The sequence below is a fragment of the Patagioenas fasciata genome, chromosome 3, assembly GCF_037038585.1.
Source record: "Patagioenas fasciata isolate bPatFas1 chromosome 3, bPatFas1.hap1, whole genome shotgun sequence".
NCBI classification, from domain to species: domain Eukaryota; kingdom Metazoa; phylum Chordata; class Aves; order Columbiformes; family Columbidae; genus Patagioenas; species Patagioenas fasciata.
Window position 1 is genome coordinate 88714632 of NC_092522.1, and position 18922 is coordinate 88733553.

Here is an 18922-nt window from a genome sequence, read left to right on the forward strand (position 1 = left end):
TTTTCTCTCATGCTCAGTCTTGTTCCTTGCACATTCCTTTTGTCTGTCCCTAATGCTTTAAAGTAGAGATCTATCTTGAGTCATACATGCTTGTAAAATTCTGGGATGTTTATGAAAAAAAATGCATCTAACTACACCATTTACAGTACTTGGCAAGAGCGGATAAATATTTAAAAATGAGTACATGGAAAAGGACAGAGTTGTGACCTTTTTGGTGTGCGTGCCTGTAGCAATATGAGAGTTTCTGCTGTCGAAACAGAATTATTTTCCATAATTGTTTATTCTATGTCCTGCATCACTGGCATGCTATTATAAGAGTGTTAATGTTTGCTCATGGTTAAGCATATGGGAATCCTATATCTCTTAAATATGTAATGAAGAAGTTTCACCGATCAGTCAGAAAACAGATTTGCCATAAATTAATTTCAATTTAAATGGAATTGTAAATATATTGGCTACTTGTTTATAGAGTTCTTTCTCTTATCTGCAAATGATGTGCAACAGCCTCCTGAGCTGCTGTGTAATAATATGCCTTGTGTTGTGAACTCTGGCTTCTGTAATCCTAGGACCACGCAGAAGAGAGGAGAATCATTTGGAATCAGCAAAATAGGCAACAAAATAAAAGGTGTATTCAAGAGTTCTGCAATGGAAGGAGCTATTCTGCCTAACTATAACTTAAATGAGGGAGAAGATGACTTTGTGAGTAAAAGTTTAAGTTTGTATTTAACTCTTAGTTGGTGTGTTTGTGTGTGTGTGTGGTTTTTGGTTTTTTGTTGTTTTTCCTTGTGTGGAAATGTTAAGTTCCTGCTTTTTCTGCTGTCTTACTGAAGGGGTTTCCATGTGCTGGCTCCTGATTAAGCTGCCTTGTTTTCCCTGTACTGATTCACAAGCCAAGGCCACATCCCCAGTTAGCGTGCCTCTGAGCTTCCTGCTTTAGTACAGAGAAGTACTAAAAGTAGTAGTGTCAGACATTTTTGTAAGCAATAAATTTTTCTCTAACAACTTACTATGCTATTTTATAACTCTGGATAATAAGGCATGCTTAGGACAGCATGTGTGGCTTTTAATCTGAAGTTTGCCACAAGACCTAAAAACCTAGGTAGAAATTGTTTTCAAGTTGGGCTGTGACGCAGTGCTTTCTCTCAAGATCATGAGCCAGTAGTCCTTTCTTATTTGCCTTGGTTGTCTCCTCAAATAATGTTTTTCTTTTGAGTTAAACAGCCATGGGAGAATTATTGCATGGGACATTGATAACTGAAGGACTGTTGGGAGACAGATGGAAAATTTATAAAAGGGAACAGGGAGGAATTGTCCGAAGATATTGGTAGTCATGAATTTTTTACAGTGTGTCTTCAACCTTTTGTAGCTGTTACTAACAAACTAAACTTTTAAGGATTTGTCACCTTTACAAACTGCTAGCTCGTTTTCCACAGCCTGAGGCTGAAAGGTATGAATATGAGTTTATATTTTTCACTTTGTTCAGAATTGCTTTCAGAAGAGGGTGGGAAGGACTCAGCAACTTAGAACTCTAGATACGTTTCTTTGTTTGTTTTTTTCCTTCAAGAGGAGAAAAAAAGGCAATTTTCTGTACAGGCAACATATTTTTTGTACCTTTAAGGGAGCAGAACTGTTGCAAGTAATTTCTTGGACAATGAAGTTCTTGTTGTAACTTCTCTCTTTTTGAGGTGAGATTCTAATGAAAATAGGTTAATTTCGCAGCATTGCTGTTGTAGATTCTGCTAGTCAAATGGCACGTAATTATAATTCCCCTATAGTAGAGGAATTAGTAGAAGTATAATTGAAACAGTGGAATCAGAGAAAGAACATGTTTTTGTGGCAGAGCACAAGAAGTTACTTGTGAGAAGGTGCTGAATTCAGTGGAAGAGACAGCCAATACAGTGTCTAATCCTTACTAAGGATGGGTTTTAAGTGGACAGAATAGTTTTAGCTTAGGAAAGAATGGAAACTTTTACGTCCAGCATTGTGTTAAATCCCTTCATTAAATAAAGGGCGGATACTATATTTTTTTTTTTTACTAGAACCACCTTAGATTAAGTTTGTGAAGTACCCAAGTCCCTTCAGTTGGTAAATGTGGATGGAAAGACAGAATGAGAAAACACTAAACTGGGGTATGGTTACTGTGCGTCCAAGAGCTGGACGGAGCCATGACTTCACTTCATGAGTGAATACTGAATATACAGAATTCAACACTAACCACGTCAAAGCAAGTGGTGTTCTGTGCATTGTGAGAGAAACCAAACTGCTTTTAGCTTTTTTCTTTTTTTTTTCTTTTTTTTTTCTTTTTTTTTTTCTTTTTTTTTTTTTGTTAAACAAAGTCGTCTTGGTTGCATTGGAGGCCTGTAGGAAAGATCTGTTCAGTCTGAGGAAATCATGTAGGGATGGAAATATGTGTTAGCAGCTTTCTGTGGCTCTGGGCAGCAGCTTCATAAGCTGCTAACATGATAATAATAATTCCATGAAACCACACTCAGTCTTTGTCAACTAAATTTTAAATATGGCAAAAGATGTTCTGCATATTAAAGCAGCAGTGAGTGAGATGCTGAAACTGGACCTGATGGTTAATACAGTAATGCTTACAATGGCTTTGCTTAAAATAAGCTCTGGGCAGCGGGTATTACTTAGTCCCAGTTGTGGCTGCGTTGCACCTCACAGAGCAAGTGAGATTCCTGTCTCTACAATAATCTCTACTGTGCTTTTGTATGGGGATGGGAGACCTGCCAGCTTGGTTGCACTGCTGGCTGCTGTCTCTTGCTGTGTTTAGATAACTTCTGGACCTGACCTAGTAAGCTCAGGTCTTCAATTTGGGTTTAGTGTCCTGGAAAATGCAGTGCAGCTAAACCTACATTGGACCCAAGCTGGTTCTGGTACCATTCAGTCTATATCTAAGGCATTCTTCCAGCTGTCTCTTCTAGTACTTCTCTTATCAGACTACTTTGATTTTTTTTCCCCCCTCTTTTCTGAAGTATCAGATATGGAACTTCATAGTGCTATAAAAGCTTTCAGATCTCACTAAAAGTTGCTAACTTAATTTGCAGTGGAAATTAATCTACATGAAAACTCCATTAATGAAATGGCTTTTTTTGTTCTTTTATCATATATAAGTTCTTATATAGGTTTTGCAAAGGTAGACTGAACTAATTAAAATAGAACTGTAGATCTTGAAATTTGAATCTTTGCAGATTGAAGAAGGCGTTATGGTGATGGAAGATGATTCTCCCGAGGAGGCTGTTAGTACCCCAAATACACCCCGCAACCTTTCTGCATGGAAAATTAGCATCCCCTATGTAGATTTTTTTGACGATCCCTCCTTGGAAAGAAAAGACAGAAAGGAGAGAATTCCTGTGTTCTGCATTGATGTAGAGAGAAATGATAGAAGGGCAGGTATGCAATGTTGTGGATAAATAAAATGTAATTTTAAAACGAACTAAAAATATTTTAGTGTGCTGTGTTCTGATGGCTGTTGCAATGTGTTTGGCATGCATGTTTTTCTGATTTTGACATAATTACTTGAAAATTCTAAGGAAGTGTGTTTCAGAACTAAATGATCACATTTAGTATTGGCAAGTTGAGAATCGATTTCTCAGCACGAGTCATTTCTGCATAGACTTCATGCCAAATGTTGAGATTTTCTTTTTTCCAAAAATATTGATCATGTGATTCATATTAATAAACATCTGGCATATTTTCTTTGATACACTCTGAACTTTGGAATATTGTACAATGAATATCTTTTCATATAGCTTTAAAATACCGTTCCTAGCAAACTAAAATGCTTTGCCTGCTAGAAACCATCCTGGCTTGCGGATAGTTCATTAGTATTTGGATAGCAATATTGAGTGGAAAAAATAGCATCACCATGGGGCTGTATGGATTTGTATTAGTCAAAGTAATACTTCCACAGTATGCAGGAAGTGTTTGAGTTATTGAGTGACATCTTCTGGGAGAAGGAATCATCGGGATTCAAGCTGGTGGAGGAGAGGACTGTATTCAACAAGTAACATTTCTGTAAATCATTGGTTAAAAGTTTGAAAATAACTCTAACATAGTCAGGCCTAATAAATTTTGTAGTTATGCAGCACTCCATTGTTTAGAATTTAGGGATTCCCTAAATGAGATTATAATTTCCGTACCAGTATTATGTCTGTTTACCAGGTATGCATTTTAATTTAACACTCAAATTACCTGACTGGGATTTTATGTTATGGCAATATGGGGGACTAAAATAATTGAGGTTTTTCCTATAATAATTGAGCATGTGTTTGCTGTTGCTTAATTCATCTCTCAAGTAGTATACAACCTGGTTTATTTTTAATGTTGGTTTGGTGTTTTTTTTCCCCCTAGTTGGACATGAACCTGAACACTGGTCTGTCTACAGGAGATACCTTGAATTTTATGTGCTTGAATCAAAGCTAACAGAATTTCATGGTATGTTCTCTATCATCTGGAAAGCCACTTTCCCACTTATTTAGTACTGAGCTGAAATTTAAAATAGGGAAAACAATGTTTAAAGCATTACAAGAATAATTTAATCTACTTTATGTCTTTATTAGGTACGTTTCCTGATGCTCAGCTTCCCTCAAAGAGAATCATTGGCCCCAAGAACTATGAGTTCTTAAAATCAAAGAGAGAGGAATTTCAGGAATATCTGCAGGTATGAAACAAACTTTTGGAGCAAAGAATATTCTAAAACTAATAATATAAAAATAATCAAAGAATATCTGCTCTGGTTTTGTTGTTGTTTCCAAGTAACGTGGGTTATAGAAAGGATTCAGGTGGGCAAATAAAACTTGTTAAAGTTCCATGTGACTGAAAACAGAATTCTTTTTCAAATGACAATACCTATGGTAATATAATACTCTTTGAATATCTGTTTTTGCTATAGAGAAACCGAGTTTTAAAGATTAGTTTTAAAGTATTTATATTTCTTTCCTTCTGTCTCAAAGAAACTTCTACAGCATCCAGAACTAAGTAACAGCCAGCTTTTAGCTGACTTTCTGTCCCCCAATGGAGGAGAGACTCAGTTTCTTGATAAAATGCTGCCTGATGTGAATCTTGGTATGTAATATACTAGTTGTTTATGCTGATAAGTAATAATACTGTAGATACTGTGATTGAGTAATAGTAGTAATGAATGATTACTCTTGTGTAAGGATATGGATGTGGGAAATAAAAACTCTGCTCCTTCACAGCCCTTAAAATTGTAGCTCAGCATTCAAGTTATGCTGATACTTTTTCCTTGAAGAAAAACGACATTTTGAGATTACAGAAAAAGGTGTTTAAGTGGTTGCTTTTGAATTTTTGTGTCAGCAAATAAGGTGATAAGATTTCTCTTACAAATTTTGTAGTTTAAGAAGACTTGCAATATTGTCATGAGTCAAATCTGAGCAAGTTAGTTGTTTACAGGTGTGATTTTATAATTTTTTTACTAATACAAACTACATTTGGGTGTTGGTTGATTAAAATCTGTATATTTTAATCTGAAGACTGCAATACTTAATGCTTCTAGTTTTAGGTAGTGTTAAGATCTCTTTTAACATGAACTGCTTAATAGAATTCGAGACACTGATGTGTGTGACATAGGCAGGCCAAATGGAAATGGAGAAGTTGGGAGATTCTTGATGTCTATTGTAAACAGTTGATAATAAAACCACAAAGTAGACTGCGGTGTGACTTCACAGCTCAGCTGCAGTGTAGCTGTCTCAGGAGAGTGGGCCTGAGCTGGTAAGATCAAACACCGGCCATTCTATCTGCATATATTGTAGCGCTGGTGGTTCTGGCACCGGCATGGTCCAGGAGAGGTGTGCCAGAACGGTACCACAGCATTTCTGCTTCTTCTCGTCGCAGTGTGAGCCTGCTGAGATGGCCATTCTCTTAGTGTGCTTCCTAAGTTGTTGAATGACGTTTCACAGAATCACAGAATGGTTGGGATTGGAAGTGACCTCTGGAGATCATCTAGTCCAACCCACCTGCTAAAGCAGGTTCACCCAGAGCAGGTTGCACAGGAATGTGGTGGTCATCCTCCAGTTAAAGGGCTTTGTTTTGTTTCAGACCTCCTGTCTGGATCCAACTGTACATTGTTAAAAAAACTAAAATGCATCTCATGTCTGAGACTATGCTTCACTTCCATAAACATCATTTTAACAAGTCTTGGCATTTCAATAGGGCTTTTTATGAGAATGAGCGATCTTCTTGTTATCATTTGGCCATTGTACATAGTTTTTGATGCAAGTTCCAAATTTGATGACATGTAGATAAGAACAATATTACTGTAAATGTAGTGCTTAAAATAAAACTAATCTTAGAGCCTTTAATTTTTCAGCATTCAAAGTTACTACACTGTATTCTGATAGCCATAACAGGGCAGAAGAGCTGGTTTTTGAGATCACAGCTGTAGCCTGTCCAGTTTGCAAAACTTTACTCACCGGTATTTTCAAGGCTGGATCTTTCCAGAATCTCTTCAGATTAGCTGTTATTTTTAGGAAAGAGGAGAATCTCAGTTTTTGTGACTTCTTTTGTGATAAATGTTTGTGAAGGATGAAGAACTTAAATACAGGAAATTGTGCCTTTACTGATGTCATATAGTATTGCTGTTATGGTGCTATAGCGATTTAAGTTTGAACCTCTAGAAAAATTACAAAAGCAGATCTAGAGTGCTTTGCCACTTTTTTTTTTCCAAGTATTCAGATAGTCACCTGTTTATTTTTAATATTTTAAGCATTTTTTTGTGTACTAGACAATGAGTACAATGAGTACCTAAAAAGTAGCAGAACAAAATGTCTTTAAGATCAGGTAGTGATAACAGAATGCATTTGTTTGTTTCTAATTATAGGTAAAATTATAAAATCTGTTCCAGGAAAGCTGATGAAAGAGGTAAGTTTTCCAGGTTGCCAATATTTTAACTTCAATAACTAATTTTATGTGCTTACTAACTTATAGGCTAGTAAAAAGTTGTTTGGAGACTCAGTATTTTGTTTTTCTTTCTATAATTATGCAAGTGACAGGTCACTAATATCTTATTTCAGAAAGGTCAGCATTTGGAACCATTCATCATGAATTTTATCAACTCCTGTGAATCTCCCAAGCCTAAACCAAGTAGGCCTGAACTTACCATTTTAAGTCCGACTTCTGAAAACAACAAGAAGGTACAGTAAATCGTCTTCCTTCCCCACTTCACAGGAGTGGTGAAAATTACCATACTCTGAAAATGCAAAGAATAAATAGGAAAAACATAAATATAACAGCTTACCTGTTTTGTGTTGTTCTTTCACACGAGAGAACAGTAGTGCAGAGATCTTTGTCATCTTCTGTCTTCTAAATATCTGAATGAGTTTTGAGGCTTGTGGTTTGTTTCGGTTGTGGCTTTTTTTTTAAATTCTTACTGGATTTAGAGTTGATACATGGTAGAGAGTCTGGGAAGAACAAAGAGAAGAAGAGGGAAAGCAAAGGTGCAAAATGGGGCATGTTTTAATGCCATAAGGGAGCTGCCTTTTCGAAGTAAACAGCTTGAGTGTTTGATGAAAGTGTGGCTTGTGAAAGTGCTACAAGTCAAAATTGTCAAGGTGCTGAGCCCTGTTTACCTACCATTAAAATGTTGGTTTACAGTTCACTAATGTCTGACATACATTTAAGTATAGTTTCTCTCTCAAACATTGCCACAGTTAAAGCCCAGCACTTCCAATTTTAACCTCTTACTTACAGGATAAGAAGGTTCCTTTCTTAACCTTCACCTATTTGTGGCTAGAGCCTGGTAAAACTTACTGAGCCTTCCATTACGTTCAGGGGCTTTAAAAAGGCACTGGTCTTTATATTTCTGTGTTAGAGTGCTTTAGAGTATAGATGCATTTGTGTAATCTACAGAGGAATATTGTTTCCACATTAGGATTTCAGAGACCCAAGCTCAGTGTGACAGAGTTGATGTGATTTGGGACAAAAATATTTAATGTACCTACGCTTTGCCATGTAAGAGGTTCTAAAAGAAAACTTGGTACTATAGGTTTTTGTACTGTCTCAATTGCATTGGGAAGAAGAGTTGAAACTGGAATATGTAAGCCTGGACACTTCATTTTGAAAAGTGATGAATTGGAGACATATGGTAGTCTAAAGAATAATGCGTAACATGAGCAGACGGGCAATAAAGGTAGTTGGTTGGGTTTTTTTTCCTCTCTCTTCTAGTGCAAAAACTAAGAGGCATTAAATGAAGGTGATAGGAGACAGGTTCAAAACAAAAAGTGGTAGCTCTTGCAATGGTTAGTAGGTTTATTGAATTCCTTGCCAAAATAGTTGTCTAAACTTCTAGTGTTCACAACATATAAGGTGAGATGACAAATTCACAAAAAGGAAATGTATTCAGGGTAAATAACTGTAGAGAAACTGCATCCAGCTCTTGAGGTTTGGTTTAGGTTTTTTTTGAGTTGAAAACAGTTGGATGCTGGAAGAGTATTGATAAAAACTCTGTCTGTGCTCGTTCTCTTCTTGTAAGAGCTGAAAGCCCAGGATCCGTTCATGGTTCTTGTTGGTGATGGGCTGTTGAAAAAAATGGACCTTTTGATTTCTTTCAGTACGGACATTTTTATAGTGTTATGACACTTAAAGAATTTGCAGATACAAAACTTTTATACTAATGACATATAATTGCAGTTAAATCTATTAATTTATTTAGATTTCATCTTCTTAACCTGAAGTCCAAATTATTACAGCAAATATTGTAGTGTTACTTTACATGTGCACATGCACAAAATTTCAAGTCGTTTCTTACCTTGGACACTATTTCCAAACTTAAGATCTTTTGCTATTGCTGTCCATTTAGAGGAGTAGATATGTATCAGCAGTTTTAAAAATCAGATGTAGAGTTTTTGACTTGCGCTGTAAACAGTACATGCATAGATAAATACTTCAAATGTTTTTTTGTAAAACAGCTGGCAGCATCCTACAGCATATTGTGAACAATCAGTTAATTTTTTTACTGTGATCTGTCAAGAACTACTGAAGTTAATACCTTTAATACATTTAACATACTTTAATAAAATACTGTATTTTAATAAAGAACAGAAAGTCAGGCTTTGAAATGAGGTATTTCCAATTCTTTTCAACGGTGGTGGTCCCAGGAAGGCAAAGAGCTTGGCTGCACATTGGCTTCCATTCTGGAACACTGAAGTTTCCTTAAACAAAACGTAGATCTTCATTGCCTTCTGTTTGCTAATGTCATTTTCAGAAATAGTATTGTGGGGGAAACCTCCCTGTCACTGTTGACTGACTGAATGTGCTCCAGTGAAGACACAAGTTTGTAAAGAGTCCGAATCAAAGCTGTTGTTTACCCTGTCAGAGGTGTTTTTGTCATGAGATACGGCTTTCTTTGCAGACAACAAAAAAAGATGAGGTGAACCCCAGCTTTCCACTCCTTGCTGTCTGTTGTGAGACTGAGTTAACTTTTTTTAAGCAACTTTATTCTAGTTGGCTGTTTTATGAGTAATTGGTTTTACATATAAATTTTAGGTTGGCAAAGACCTTTAAGATTGAGTCCAACTGTTAACCCAGCAGTGCTAAGTCCACCTCTAAACCAACTCCCTGAGCACCACATCTACACATCTTTTAAATACTTCCTTTTACATTCCTCCCCGCAAAGGGAATCTGTTTTGTTTTGGGGTGCCATTTGCTATAAATGAATGGAAAGTTTCAGTCTTCAGTCCGTCTCCGGCAGAGCTATGATTATCACTTAATGGTGGGGATCCAAGACCTTTTTGCCTTCGGGGATGCTGCAAGACAGTTCTGTGATCAGATGATCAGTATCTGTTTGTGCTCAAATTATACTACCAGTTCTGACCGGCAGAGGCAGGTATGCATAAGGAATTCACGTGCTCATTGCTTTCTCACTAATTTCCCACCTATCAGTTTAGCCAGAGCACGCACACTTACATGATAACTGTAACTATTAGAGATCTAATATCTATTATAGTCTCTGCTAGTCTTCCCTTGCACATCATGAAATTCATCCCTCTTGCTGATTTGTTGGGGTGCTTGTGCCTTCTTTGGAAGACAGTTTTCTCTTTCTCAAGTCAGCCTGTGGTTGGGAAGAGCTTTCTGCCAAGTGCCTGGAGGACACTGCACCATTTACATCTCGTCACTTCTTGGATTTGATTTGTAGACCACGATGGTTTCATCTGCCAGACCGTTTTAGTTCAGATCAGTGATGCTTTTTGTAAGCAAATCTTCTGATTATCTCTGCTTATCATGTTTTCTCTCATACTGGGAAGCTGTCTTAGAACTCATTAAATTAATTTATTTCAGGTGAAACTAAGCTGGAAAACAGGAATGTAGGCACCAAGAGTGTTCAGTCCAAAGGCCAGACCAAACGTAGACTGAAGTAACACCCTTCCCTACCTCCCCAGTTACATCTGGCATAGACTTCAGTTTTTTTGGTTCTGCAATTTGACTTCTGTTGTGCCAGATGACACCTTTGTGGGGCTATAAGCACTGTGCAGCACCCTTACACCATAGAAGTTGGTGATGGAGATGCATGCTAAATGTCTCTGCGTTTAGGGGCCTAGACCATCTTTCTTAGGAGGAGAGACTGAGAGAGCTGGGTCTGTTAAGCCTGGAGAAGAGAAAGCTGAGAGGGAATCTCATCAGTGCTTACAAATATCTGAAGGGTGGTTGTCAAGAGGATGGGACCAGGCTCCTTTCAGTGATGCCCAATGATAGGATGAGGGGCAACGGGCACAGGCTGAAGCACAGGAGGCTCCATCTAAGCATGAGTAGAAACTTTCTTACTCTGAGGGTGCCAGAGCACTGGAACAGGCTGACCAGAGATGTGGAGTCTCTTTCTCTGGAGGCATTCACAACCTCCCTGAACACATTCCTGTGTGATCTGCTCTTGGTGAACCTGCTTTAACAGGTGGGTTGGACTAAATGATCTCCAGAGGTCCCTTCCAACCCCAACCATTGTGTGATTCTGTACCGCAATGGTGTGCACTACCTGTGTGGAGTCGATGAGGAGATCTGGCAGGCAGACAAAGAGAGAGAAGGTTGGCACTTCGTGAGTGCTCATCTGTGAGAAGAGCATGTTCTCTCATAGCAAGAAGGTATTTTTTGGTAAATACTAGAGTTGATTTCCAACCAATGCTTGCATTACCACATTGTTCCCATACACCTTGTCTGGCACACATCTCTTTATTCTAGTATCAACATGTTGGAATCTGCTGAGAGTACAGTACACATTCCGCAGGTGCTTCTGCTGCCATGAACAGGGTACTCCCAGGCTTCATCAACAGGTTGAATAAGAAATGCCTGAAGGTCTGCCAGGGCAGGTGAAAGCTTGAGTTCAATCTGAAATGTGCCTGCTTCTCTGAAAGATTTTCTGCATGCTGCTTCCTTTTGAATATTCCTGGTGTTTGTGTACATTTGTGTGTTTTAAATATCAGTGGAAAGACTTCTAGTTAAAAATGCGTAATGAACATGCATGATCAGCCTTAGTGCAGGCAGTGGCAATTGGATTTTATCCTGTATCAGATCTTCTAGATTGAAAGAATTACCAACTTCCCTGGTTAAAACAGGCAAGTGAACAAAAAACCCTTCTCCCTCCTCCTAGGGTTACCGACAGGATTTCTGGTTTTCCCACTTAGTTTCTGTTGTGAAGGTCCGCAAGCAGCTTGATCGTCTTCTGGGCATACTTTTGTCAGACTTGATAGAGTAAGTCAGGACTTCTCAGCTACTGCAGGTTTTGCAAAACACACCTACAAAGGCATTGTTCTGCTGGCTTGTGATGACCTGCCAACAGTAATAAAAACTGCTTTTGGAACACGAACAGCATAATGTAAGTTTATGCATAGTTACTTGGAGGAAGACACGGTTGTTTTTCACTACACTAACTGATGTGGTTCAGACACTACATACATTCTTTCTTCTTACTGTTTTGGTATAGTTATCTGTACTTGGCAAATGAGCAGGAAAAACAGTGGAGGTTCATGCCCCTGGCTGTGGATTTTGTTTGTAATCGTGGTATTGCTTTTATAACCGTCACACCTATGCTGGAATGTATGGGTGTATATTTGCATATGCGCTCATTAGACCGTAAGTTTCTTTTTTCTATTAGACACTTTATGAAAGCATTCATGCATATTTTGCTAGCTTTTCCCATCAAGGTACAATATCTAGCCAATTGTACAAGGGATTACTTTGGTCTTTTTCTTAATACAGGCCTTTTACCTTTCTCTTACTTCAAGAGCTTGGCTTCCATTATAGACCAATACTGATCCATGGTATTTCCTCATGAAAGCCTCTTAAGAAAATTTCATGGTTATAATCACAGTTACGATTAATCTTAAAGATGTTTAATCTTAAATATATGAATACTGATAGCATTAAAGTTTGTCTTGCTTGTCTTTTTCCAGTCTAATTACAACAGTGAGCATTATGTCACGTCTTAAATACTAACATGCACAGAAACATTAAAAAACAAAATCCTGTTCTTATCTGAATTGTGAATATAATCTCAACTTTTGTTTTAGATATCCAATTTTATGTTTCTAGCTTGGCTTCCCTCTAAGCCAAAAGCGTGTAAAGTGCAAAACACCGAAGCAGAGGTGCAATGCTACTTTGTTATGGGGGCTGCATCCTTCAGACCTGTGTTGCTGATGACTGTAGAATACACACTGGTACTGGAGTAGTGCAAAGTTCATACTTTACAAAAACTGTTCCTTTGCTTGGTAATTTTGGCATGTGTTGATCTGCTGTTGCTTGCTGAAGTGCCGTGTGCAAGAGTCTAAACTTTCAAAGCTCGACAATGATCAAGGAACCCTTAAACTTAAGGTGCAAGGCAGATTATCCATGTGCAGAGGTACATACAACCTTCAGAAGATGCTGCTTCTGGTTTGAAGGGAAAGTTGAAATAACATCTGGAAGTCAAAAAGCTTTGTCCAAAGATGACCTTTGTGTTTGATTGTTTTATCGAACACCTGCTGGACTGTTGTTAATGATTTAGTTTGGCCTGTACATGCTCTTCTGAACCTTTATCTGTGTTGCACAATGGGCTGCTTAGAGTTGGCTTGGTATGTGTCGCCTCTGTTAGCTTGCAGGGTATATCTGAAAAATAGAGAGGTTCTTGTTCAAGTTACAATAACTCAACTAAGAATTTTCCCAGTGTTCTAGCTTCAGTATTGAGGACGTTATAGAAGTCAGTTTATACAGAGTTTTTAAACACCATACCAGGGACGCTTTCATACAGTAGGCATGCATAATTATGTGTTCATTTTAGGTTTGTTACTTTCCTGGATACCAGTCACCCACCAGTGCATTAACCATATTTGCTTTTTCCTGTAATTTGTGTAATAACTTGGTGTTGTTTAGTTTGAGTGGACTTTGTGAAGATAACACCAGCGGTTTAGCACTGAGCAAGTCAAAACCTGAGTCTTGCCAGACTTCCTCATGTAATTTTTACCAGGAGTGCAGAGCATTGTGTTAAGAGACCTGCATGATTCAGAGCCTGTTGTGATTTGGATGTTTTATGACTTTATTTCAGGGAGAATTGCTCTGCAGAAAGTGAACAAATTGCTTCTCATTCCTTGGAACTATTTTGAATTTGGGAGTGATACAGAAGAATCTGTGTCAGTAGCAATCATCTCAAACTAGGCAACGCTATAATTACATTGTGTTTGCTTCTGGCTCTGGGATACTTTTAGAAGCTGGGCTTAAACTTTTGAACTTTCTTTTCATGCTACAGAGTATTTTGTGTAAATTCTTTTTTTATCTTTAAATCAACAGTTTTGGGGGCAAGATAAGTTAAAATAAACTGTTTGTGGTGATTGCTAGGTATTGTCAGATGTGGAGAGCCTCCGGGTTCAGAGAACTCATCCTTTCCAGCTGCTGGAGCCCACAGACTTGGAGAAGGGGGAAGGAAATACTGCCTAGGTGGTGTGGGGCTCCTTACGGGATGCAGGGAAGAGCCTCTTGGGATTTTACAAGTATTATAATGGTATATATTTGGGGAAGAGCCAAAGGCAAGGAAATGGAGGGATCTTAGGAAAACAGAAGGATAAAGGCATAAAATGAGACATGGAATAAATGAAAAGAAACCCAACCTTCAGTAACTTACGAAGATTCATAAAGTTTTTGCTATAAATAATTAAGCTGGCAGGGGGAGAAGGGATTTCTCTTTGTAAAAAGTTAGATATTTTGTCCAGAAACTGTTGTATTTATTTAAAATAGAAGCCAACGGGAAATTTTAGGAACACTTGGGTGTCATAGGTTTCCCCTGTGATTTAAGACTGGCAAGCTCCATGTCCTTTATGCCCTTCATTGACAGAACGGGGTGCATCAAAGGACATTAAAGGAAGTCTAGAGACATGAAGGTATCAGGAGCAAAAGGGTTCACAAATTAATGTCCTGATTGCCCTGCTGATTTGCTCTGAATCCAGGTATTCTGGTTGTCAGGTGTCTTGGCAACATGTGACATGCTCTTTATTTCCCTCCCCCTTTGAAAAGTGAAGAGGTTAAAAAAACCCAACTAATTAGTTCTTCGGAACCTCTGGAAAAAAGCTACTTCTAATTTAAAAAAAATTTAAAACCCCCAACCAACCTGATGGCTATCCTTTTGCCTTTGAATGCAGCATTTTCAGTCTTATGTTTCTATTTTTTAGCTTTTCAATGATTTATTCAAGAACAATGCAAACCGATCTGAGAATACAGAAAGACGACAAAATCAGAACTACTTCATGGAAATGATGACCGTAGAAGGAGTCTATGACTACTTAATGTATGTTGGTAAGAAGTGATTTCTCATCATTATTCTTCATGCCAAATGTGAAGTTTTGGTTCTTTGGTAAGAAAGAAAATTATTTTGTAGTAATCATATATAATTCAGCACTTGCAAGCTTGACAGTATAAAATTTAGGAACACAGTCATTCTTAAAAAGACTTTATTGCTGTGCTGAAATATCATAATTTATCATTCATTATTGCTCAGCCGTTTTGTTATATCTCTCTACATCTCAGAGTTTGAGCTTATGGGAATAAGACCCTTCCATTTTCTCAGATGTGCCTAGACTGCCTGTGCACTCTGGGAGCTAGTTAATAAAATCAGTTAAAGGAAGTATTTGATAAGCAGTCTGAAGAACAGCGATTTTTCAGCATTGCACTAAGAGAACTAAAATAATATTTGCTTGTTTGCAATCTTATCTTTCTTTTCTTTCTTTTGAATAAGTGACTCCTTTATCATCTTTATTAGGAGAACATGATAAATGTGAGTTAACTCTAACTTTGCAGGCAGGGTAGTTTTCCGCATTCCTGACTGGCTGCATCATCTCTTGATGGGAGGAAGAATTCTCTTCAAAAATACATTGGAACTGTACACAGACTATTACTTGCATTATAAATTAGAACAGCTATTTGAGGAGCACCGGTTGGTTTCTCTGATAACACTGCTGAGAGGTTAGTAAAAGTTACATCTTTGATGTGAAAATACTCCTTTAGTTTGATATTTGAAATTTCTTCTGTTAAGTTTCCAAATACTAAACTTTGCAACGCTTGACTAAAGCTAATGGAGTTTTAAAAATCAAGTGGTCCTATAAAAAGATTCCAAAGATCATTGCGGAAAGATGCTGAGTCAGCCATGTTGTCTGCCAGTGATGATTACAGAAAAAGAGTATTGCAAATAGTAATTTGCTAAGAACAAGAGAAAGATAATAAAGACGGTTTAGTATATGAGAGCACCAGTATTTCATGCACTCTTTAAAGTACTTTCACTTGTGTGCTACATCACAGTCCTTTATTGTTTGTTGGGGTTTTTTTTGTTTCCTTTGTTGCGATGGGCTCTTGATAGGGCTGGAGTGTTCTTGACTTTCAAATGATGGAAGGGCAGAGAGGTTAAAAAGTAAAAAATTAAAAATCACCTCATAACTGTAGAGAAGCATTGTCTGACTGCAGTCTGATCTAAACAACACATCTGGCCAAAGCTCTGCAGAGTCAAGATAGCTCTGTCCTTATCAAGCCAAAAAGAAAGCTTGTGAAAGACAAAAAAGGAAAGGATTAAGTCTTTTACAACCTAAAACTGAGTGCCTCAGATTTCTGATGAACAGCAATTTTTGTTTCATCATTCATAGCTAAATCTGAAATTTTTGGCAGTTCCAGCTAGTGTTTTAGCACAAGGTATAAATACTGCTTATAGTTTTGAAAGTATAAGGAAGTTGTAAGTAAGGAGATCATAGCAAATTGAAAGTAGAATTGATACAGTCCTAGAAGATAATGCTTTAATAATCTGAAAAGAACAGAAACAAATTGGCAAAGGATTATTGTCCTCCCCACAGGTGTGGGGTATTCTGGATTCGATCAGGCTAATGTAAGCAAAAAACTCTTATGGCAAGGTTTGAATTCTCTTCCAGTCAAGATCATACAGAAAAGAAGCTCAACTTTGAAGCTATAATCCAAAACACGTTTTATGTGTCAGTGATGAAGAGCTGCCTAAAGACTTTTTTTCTCATGTGCCTTTGCTGCAGACGCCGTGTTCTGTGAGAATACCGAACCGCGCTCTCTCCAGGATAAACAGAAGCGAGCAAAGCAGACTTTTGAAGAAATGATGAGATACATTCCAGGTTCTCTATTTCATGACTCTCCAATAAGTATGGTTAATTGTTCAAGCAGACGTTAGCTTTCCAAATCAAGTAATACTTAATGCTGCTGAGATTTGACTAGAGTACTGCTACTAGGTGTAAAACCCCCCGGGAGTTCAGTTTCATCACTTAAGTGTTGCTGACTAAGCTTGTAGTGTAGTGATTAATAAGGATGTGATGGAAATAAAGAGGTTTACAAATGTACTTACTACCATAATTTTTTCATCTTTAGACTGTTCCAGTGTTTTGTATTTTATCCAGGTGAAATCTGGGTTACAGAAGATAAATCAGAGCTTTCCTTACTCTGCATAAACTAGGGAAGAGAGGCCCATTTGCTAGGTTGTTCAAAAAGCAAGTAAAAAATTTCACCTTGTGTTTTTTTTAAACAGTGTATTACTACAATACATGGATATTATAAAAAGTGTAATAATCACTTAGGTGTGCAGCCCTGAAGGAAAGGCAGGAAAATAGGAGGACCCAAGGGAGTGTTTGTTTTTCCATTTATCACTTTAGACGGATAAAATTTGAAGTCTTTCTTTAATTTAAAGTTTAAATTACTGGAGTTCTCTCACTGCACCGTAAAGCTGTTTTGCAGTGCTTCGCAATGACTTATGTGTTTGTTGTTGTTCTCTGGTCTAGATTTAATGGGCAAGTGCATTGGGGAAGAGGCTAAATACGAAGGCATCAGGCTTCTGTTTGACGGGTTGCAGCAACCAGTGCTCAACAAACAGGTAACTTATAGCACGTGAAAAAGTTCCTTTTGGGAGAGAATTTCCTGAAGTGAATGTATGGCGGTAGCAGAGGAGTGACTTCTAATTCAGACTGAAAATAAAAAGCAGTAGTGTTGCCTTGGAGTATTCTTAATTTTCTTTCTTTTCTTTTAGTTAACTTATGTTCTGCTGGACATTGGGATTCAAGAACTCTTTCCAGAGCTGAGCAAGGTGTGTGCTAGCTCCATTCCAGAGCTGCAGAATTCTTCAGGCTGCTAGTGGTCTGGCCATTGGTGCATTTTTGCTGTTGTTCCCTTGTAATGCTTATTTTAAATTTTGGGGGAAATCTTTATTTTGGTGATGTGTTTAAATCATAAGAATCTGGATTATTTACATTTTTGTTAATTAGCTCTTTCTAAAACAATTTAGGCCTACTGGTCTAGCACACAGCAAGTCTGAGCTGCCTTGCAGTAGAACTGGACAGAGCAATCAGCTGTTAGGATTTCAGTGCCTTTCTTTTTGATTGATTGTCACCACTCTATTTTATGCATTTCCTGATTTAGGAGGTGAATTCTGCATGCAGAGCTCAGGCTGATAGAGATAGATAAAGGAGAAAGTGTTGGCACAACACAAAAAACTGTATAAATGCGTATCGTCAGGTTTGTGATGCATCTACTTACATACATAGAACCTTCACAAAGTTTTCCATAGTAAGTTTACAGCTTGGTGTTCATGGTAAGCAGGAGATATTAGATAATTAACTAGATATAAACAAATGAACAGAACATGCCCTAACTTTCATATAATTCAGATGACAGTTGCATGAGCCCTGTGTCCCAGAACTGTGGAGTGCCAGCAGTGATTTGTTTTGCATGATAAATGGGAACAAATGACAGATGTCAGAACAAGCTAGGGCACCTTCCATGATTTTCACTGAAATGAGGTCAGCTTAGCAAGTTTGTAGTTTTAGTGAAGAAGAGAAAAATGTTTCAGGTCGGTCAGTGTTTAAAGCGAAAACCGAGCATCCTGGAAAGTTCTTTTTGAGCGTCGCTCCTTCAGCAGGGAGAAGAGCAATGGGAGAAATGGGAAGATTTTTGTGAGTGTGGATGTCAATCTGCTTCCCACTCTTGAGATCTGATATCTTGAAGGTACATCCTGCTGCACGTACCAATGCGGATATATACTGGACCACTTCAGATACTCTGTGTTTAATGGCAGGATGCCTAAGTGAACAAGGTCTAAGGATAAGAGCTGAAAAACACCTAATAGATGATTTTTGCCTTTGATATGTACAGCCAGTCCCTTGGAAGTCTGTCAGACAGGATACAAGGAGAAGGGACAGCTGAGAGAGGAGCAGCATTCCTAGCAGAGGAAGGAAAGAAATCCAGTTGAAAAAATATATCATGCCAGTGCCATTTCCAGAGCAGAAAATTGCTGTGATAAGGCAATTATATTTAGCAGTTAGGAATGGGGGAGGTAAGAACTTACCGAGAAAGAAGAAAATACCTATTCTGAGAAATAGTATTAAAACCCTGAAAGGCATGGCCTTCCTTTCTCTTCACTCTGCTTTTGAGTGGATGTTTTCCAATACCA

At 37.9% G+C, this 18922-nt stretch overlaps 1 protein-coding gene across 3 annotated transcripts in view; it reads left to right on the top strand.

Annotated features, from left to right (window-relative positions):
• The window catches only part of SNX14 (sorting nexin 14), a 51969-nt gene that overhangs the window by 32755 nt on the left and 292 nt on the right, over positions 1 to 18922 (top strand). For all 3 annotated transcript variants that reach the window (XM_065833159.2, XM_065833160.2, XM_071806790.1), the window contains 12 exons: positions 567 to 699; positions 3201 to 3402; positions 4363 to 4446; positions 4572 to 4672; positions 4965 to 5076; positions 6851 to 6891; positions 7044 to 7163; positions 14652 to 14775; positions 15277 to 15441; positions 16506 to 16601; positions 17259 to 17350; positions 17504 to 17560. In XM_065833159.2, the coding sequence (XP_065689231.1) occupies positions 567 to 699; positions 3201 to 3402; positions 4363 to 4446; positions 4572 to 4672; positions 4965 to 5076; positions 6851 to 6891; positions 7044 to 7163; positions 14652 to 14775; positions 15277 to 15441; positions 16506 to 16601; positions 17259 to 17350; positions 17504 to 17560 (1327 nt within the window). The remainder of the gene's footprint in view (positions 1 to 566; positions 700 to 3200; positions 3403 to 4362; positions 4447 to 4571; positions 4673 to 4964; positions 5077 to 6850; positions 6892 to 7043; positions 7164 to 14651; positions 14776 to 15276; positions 15442 to 16505; positions 16602 to 17258; positions 17351 to 17503; positions 17561 to 18922) is intronic.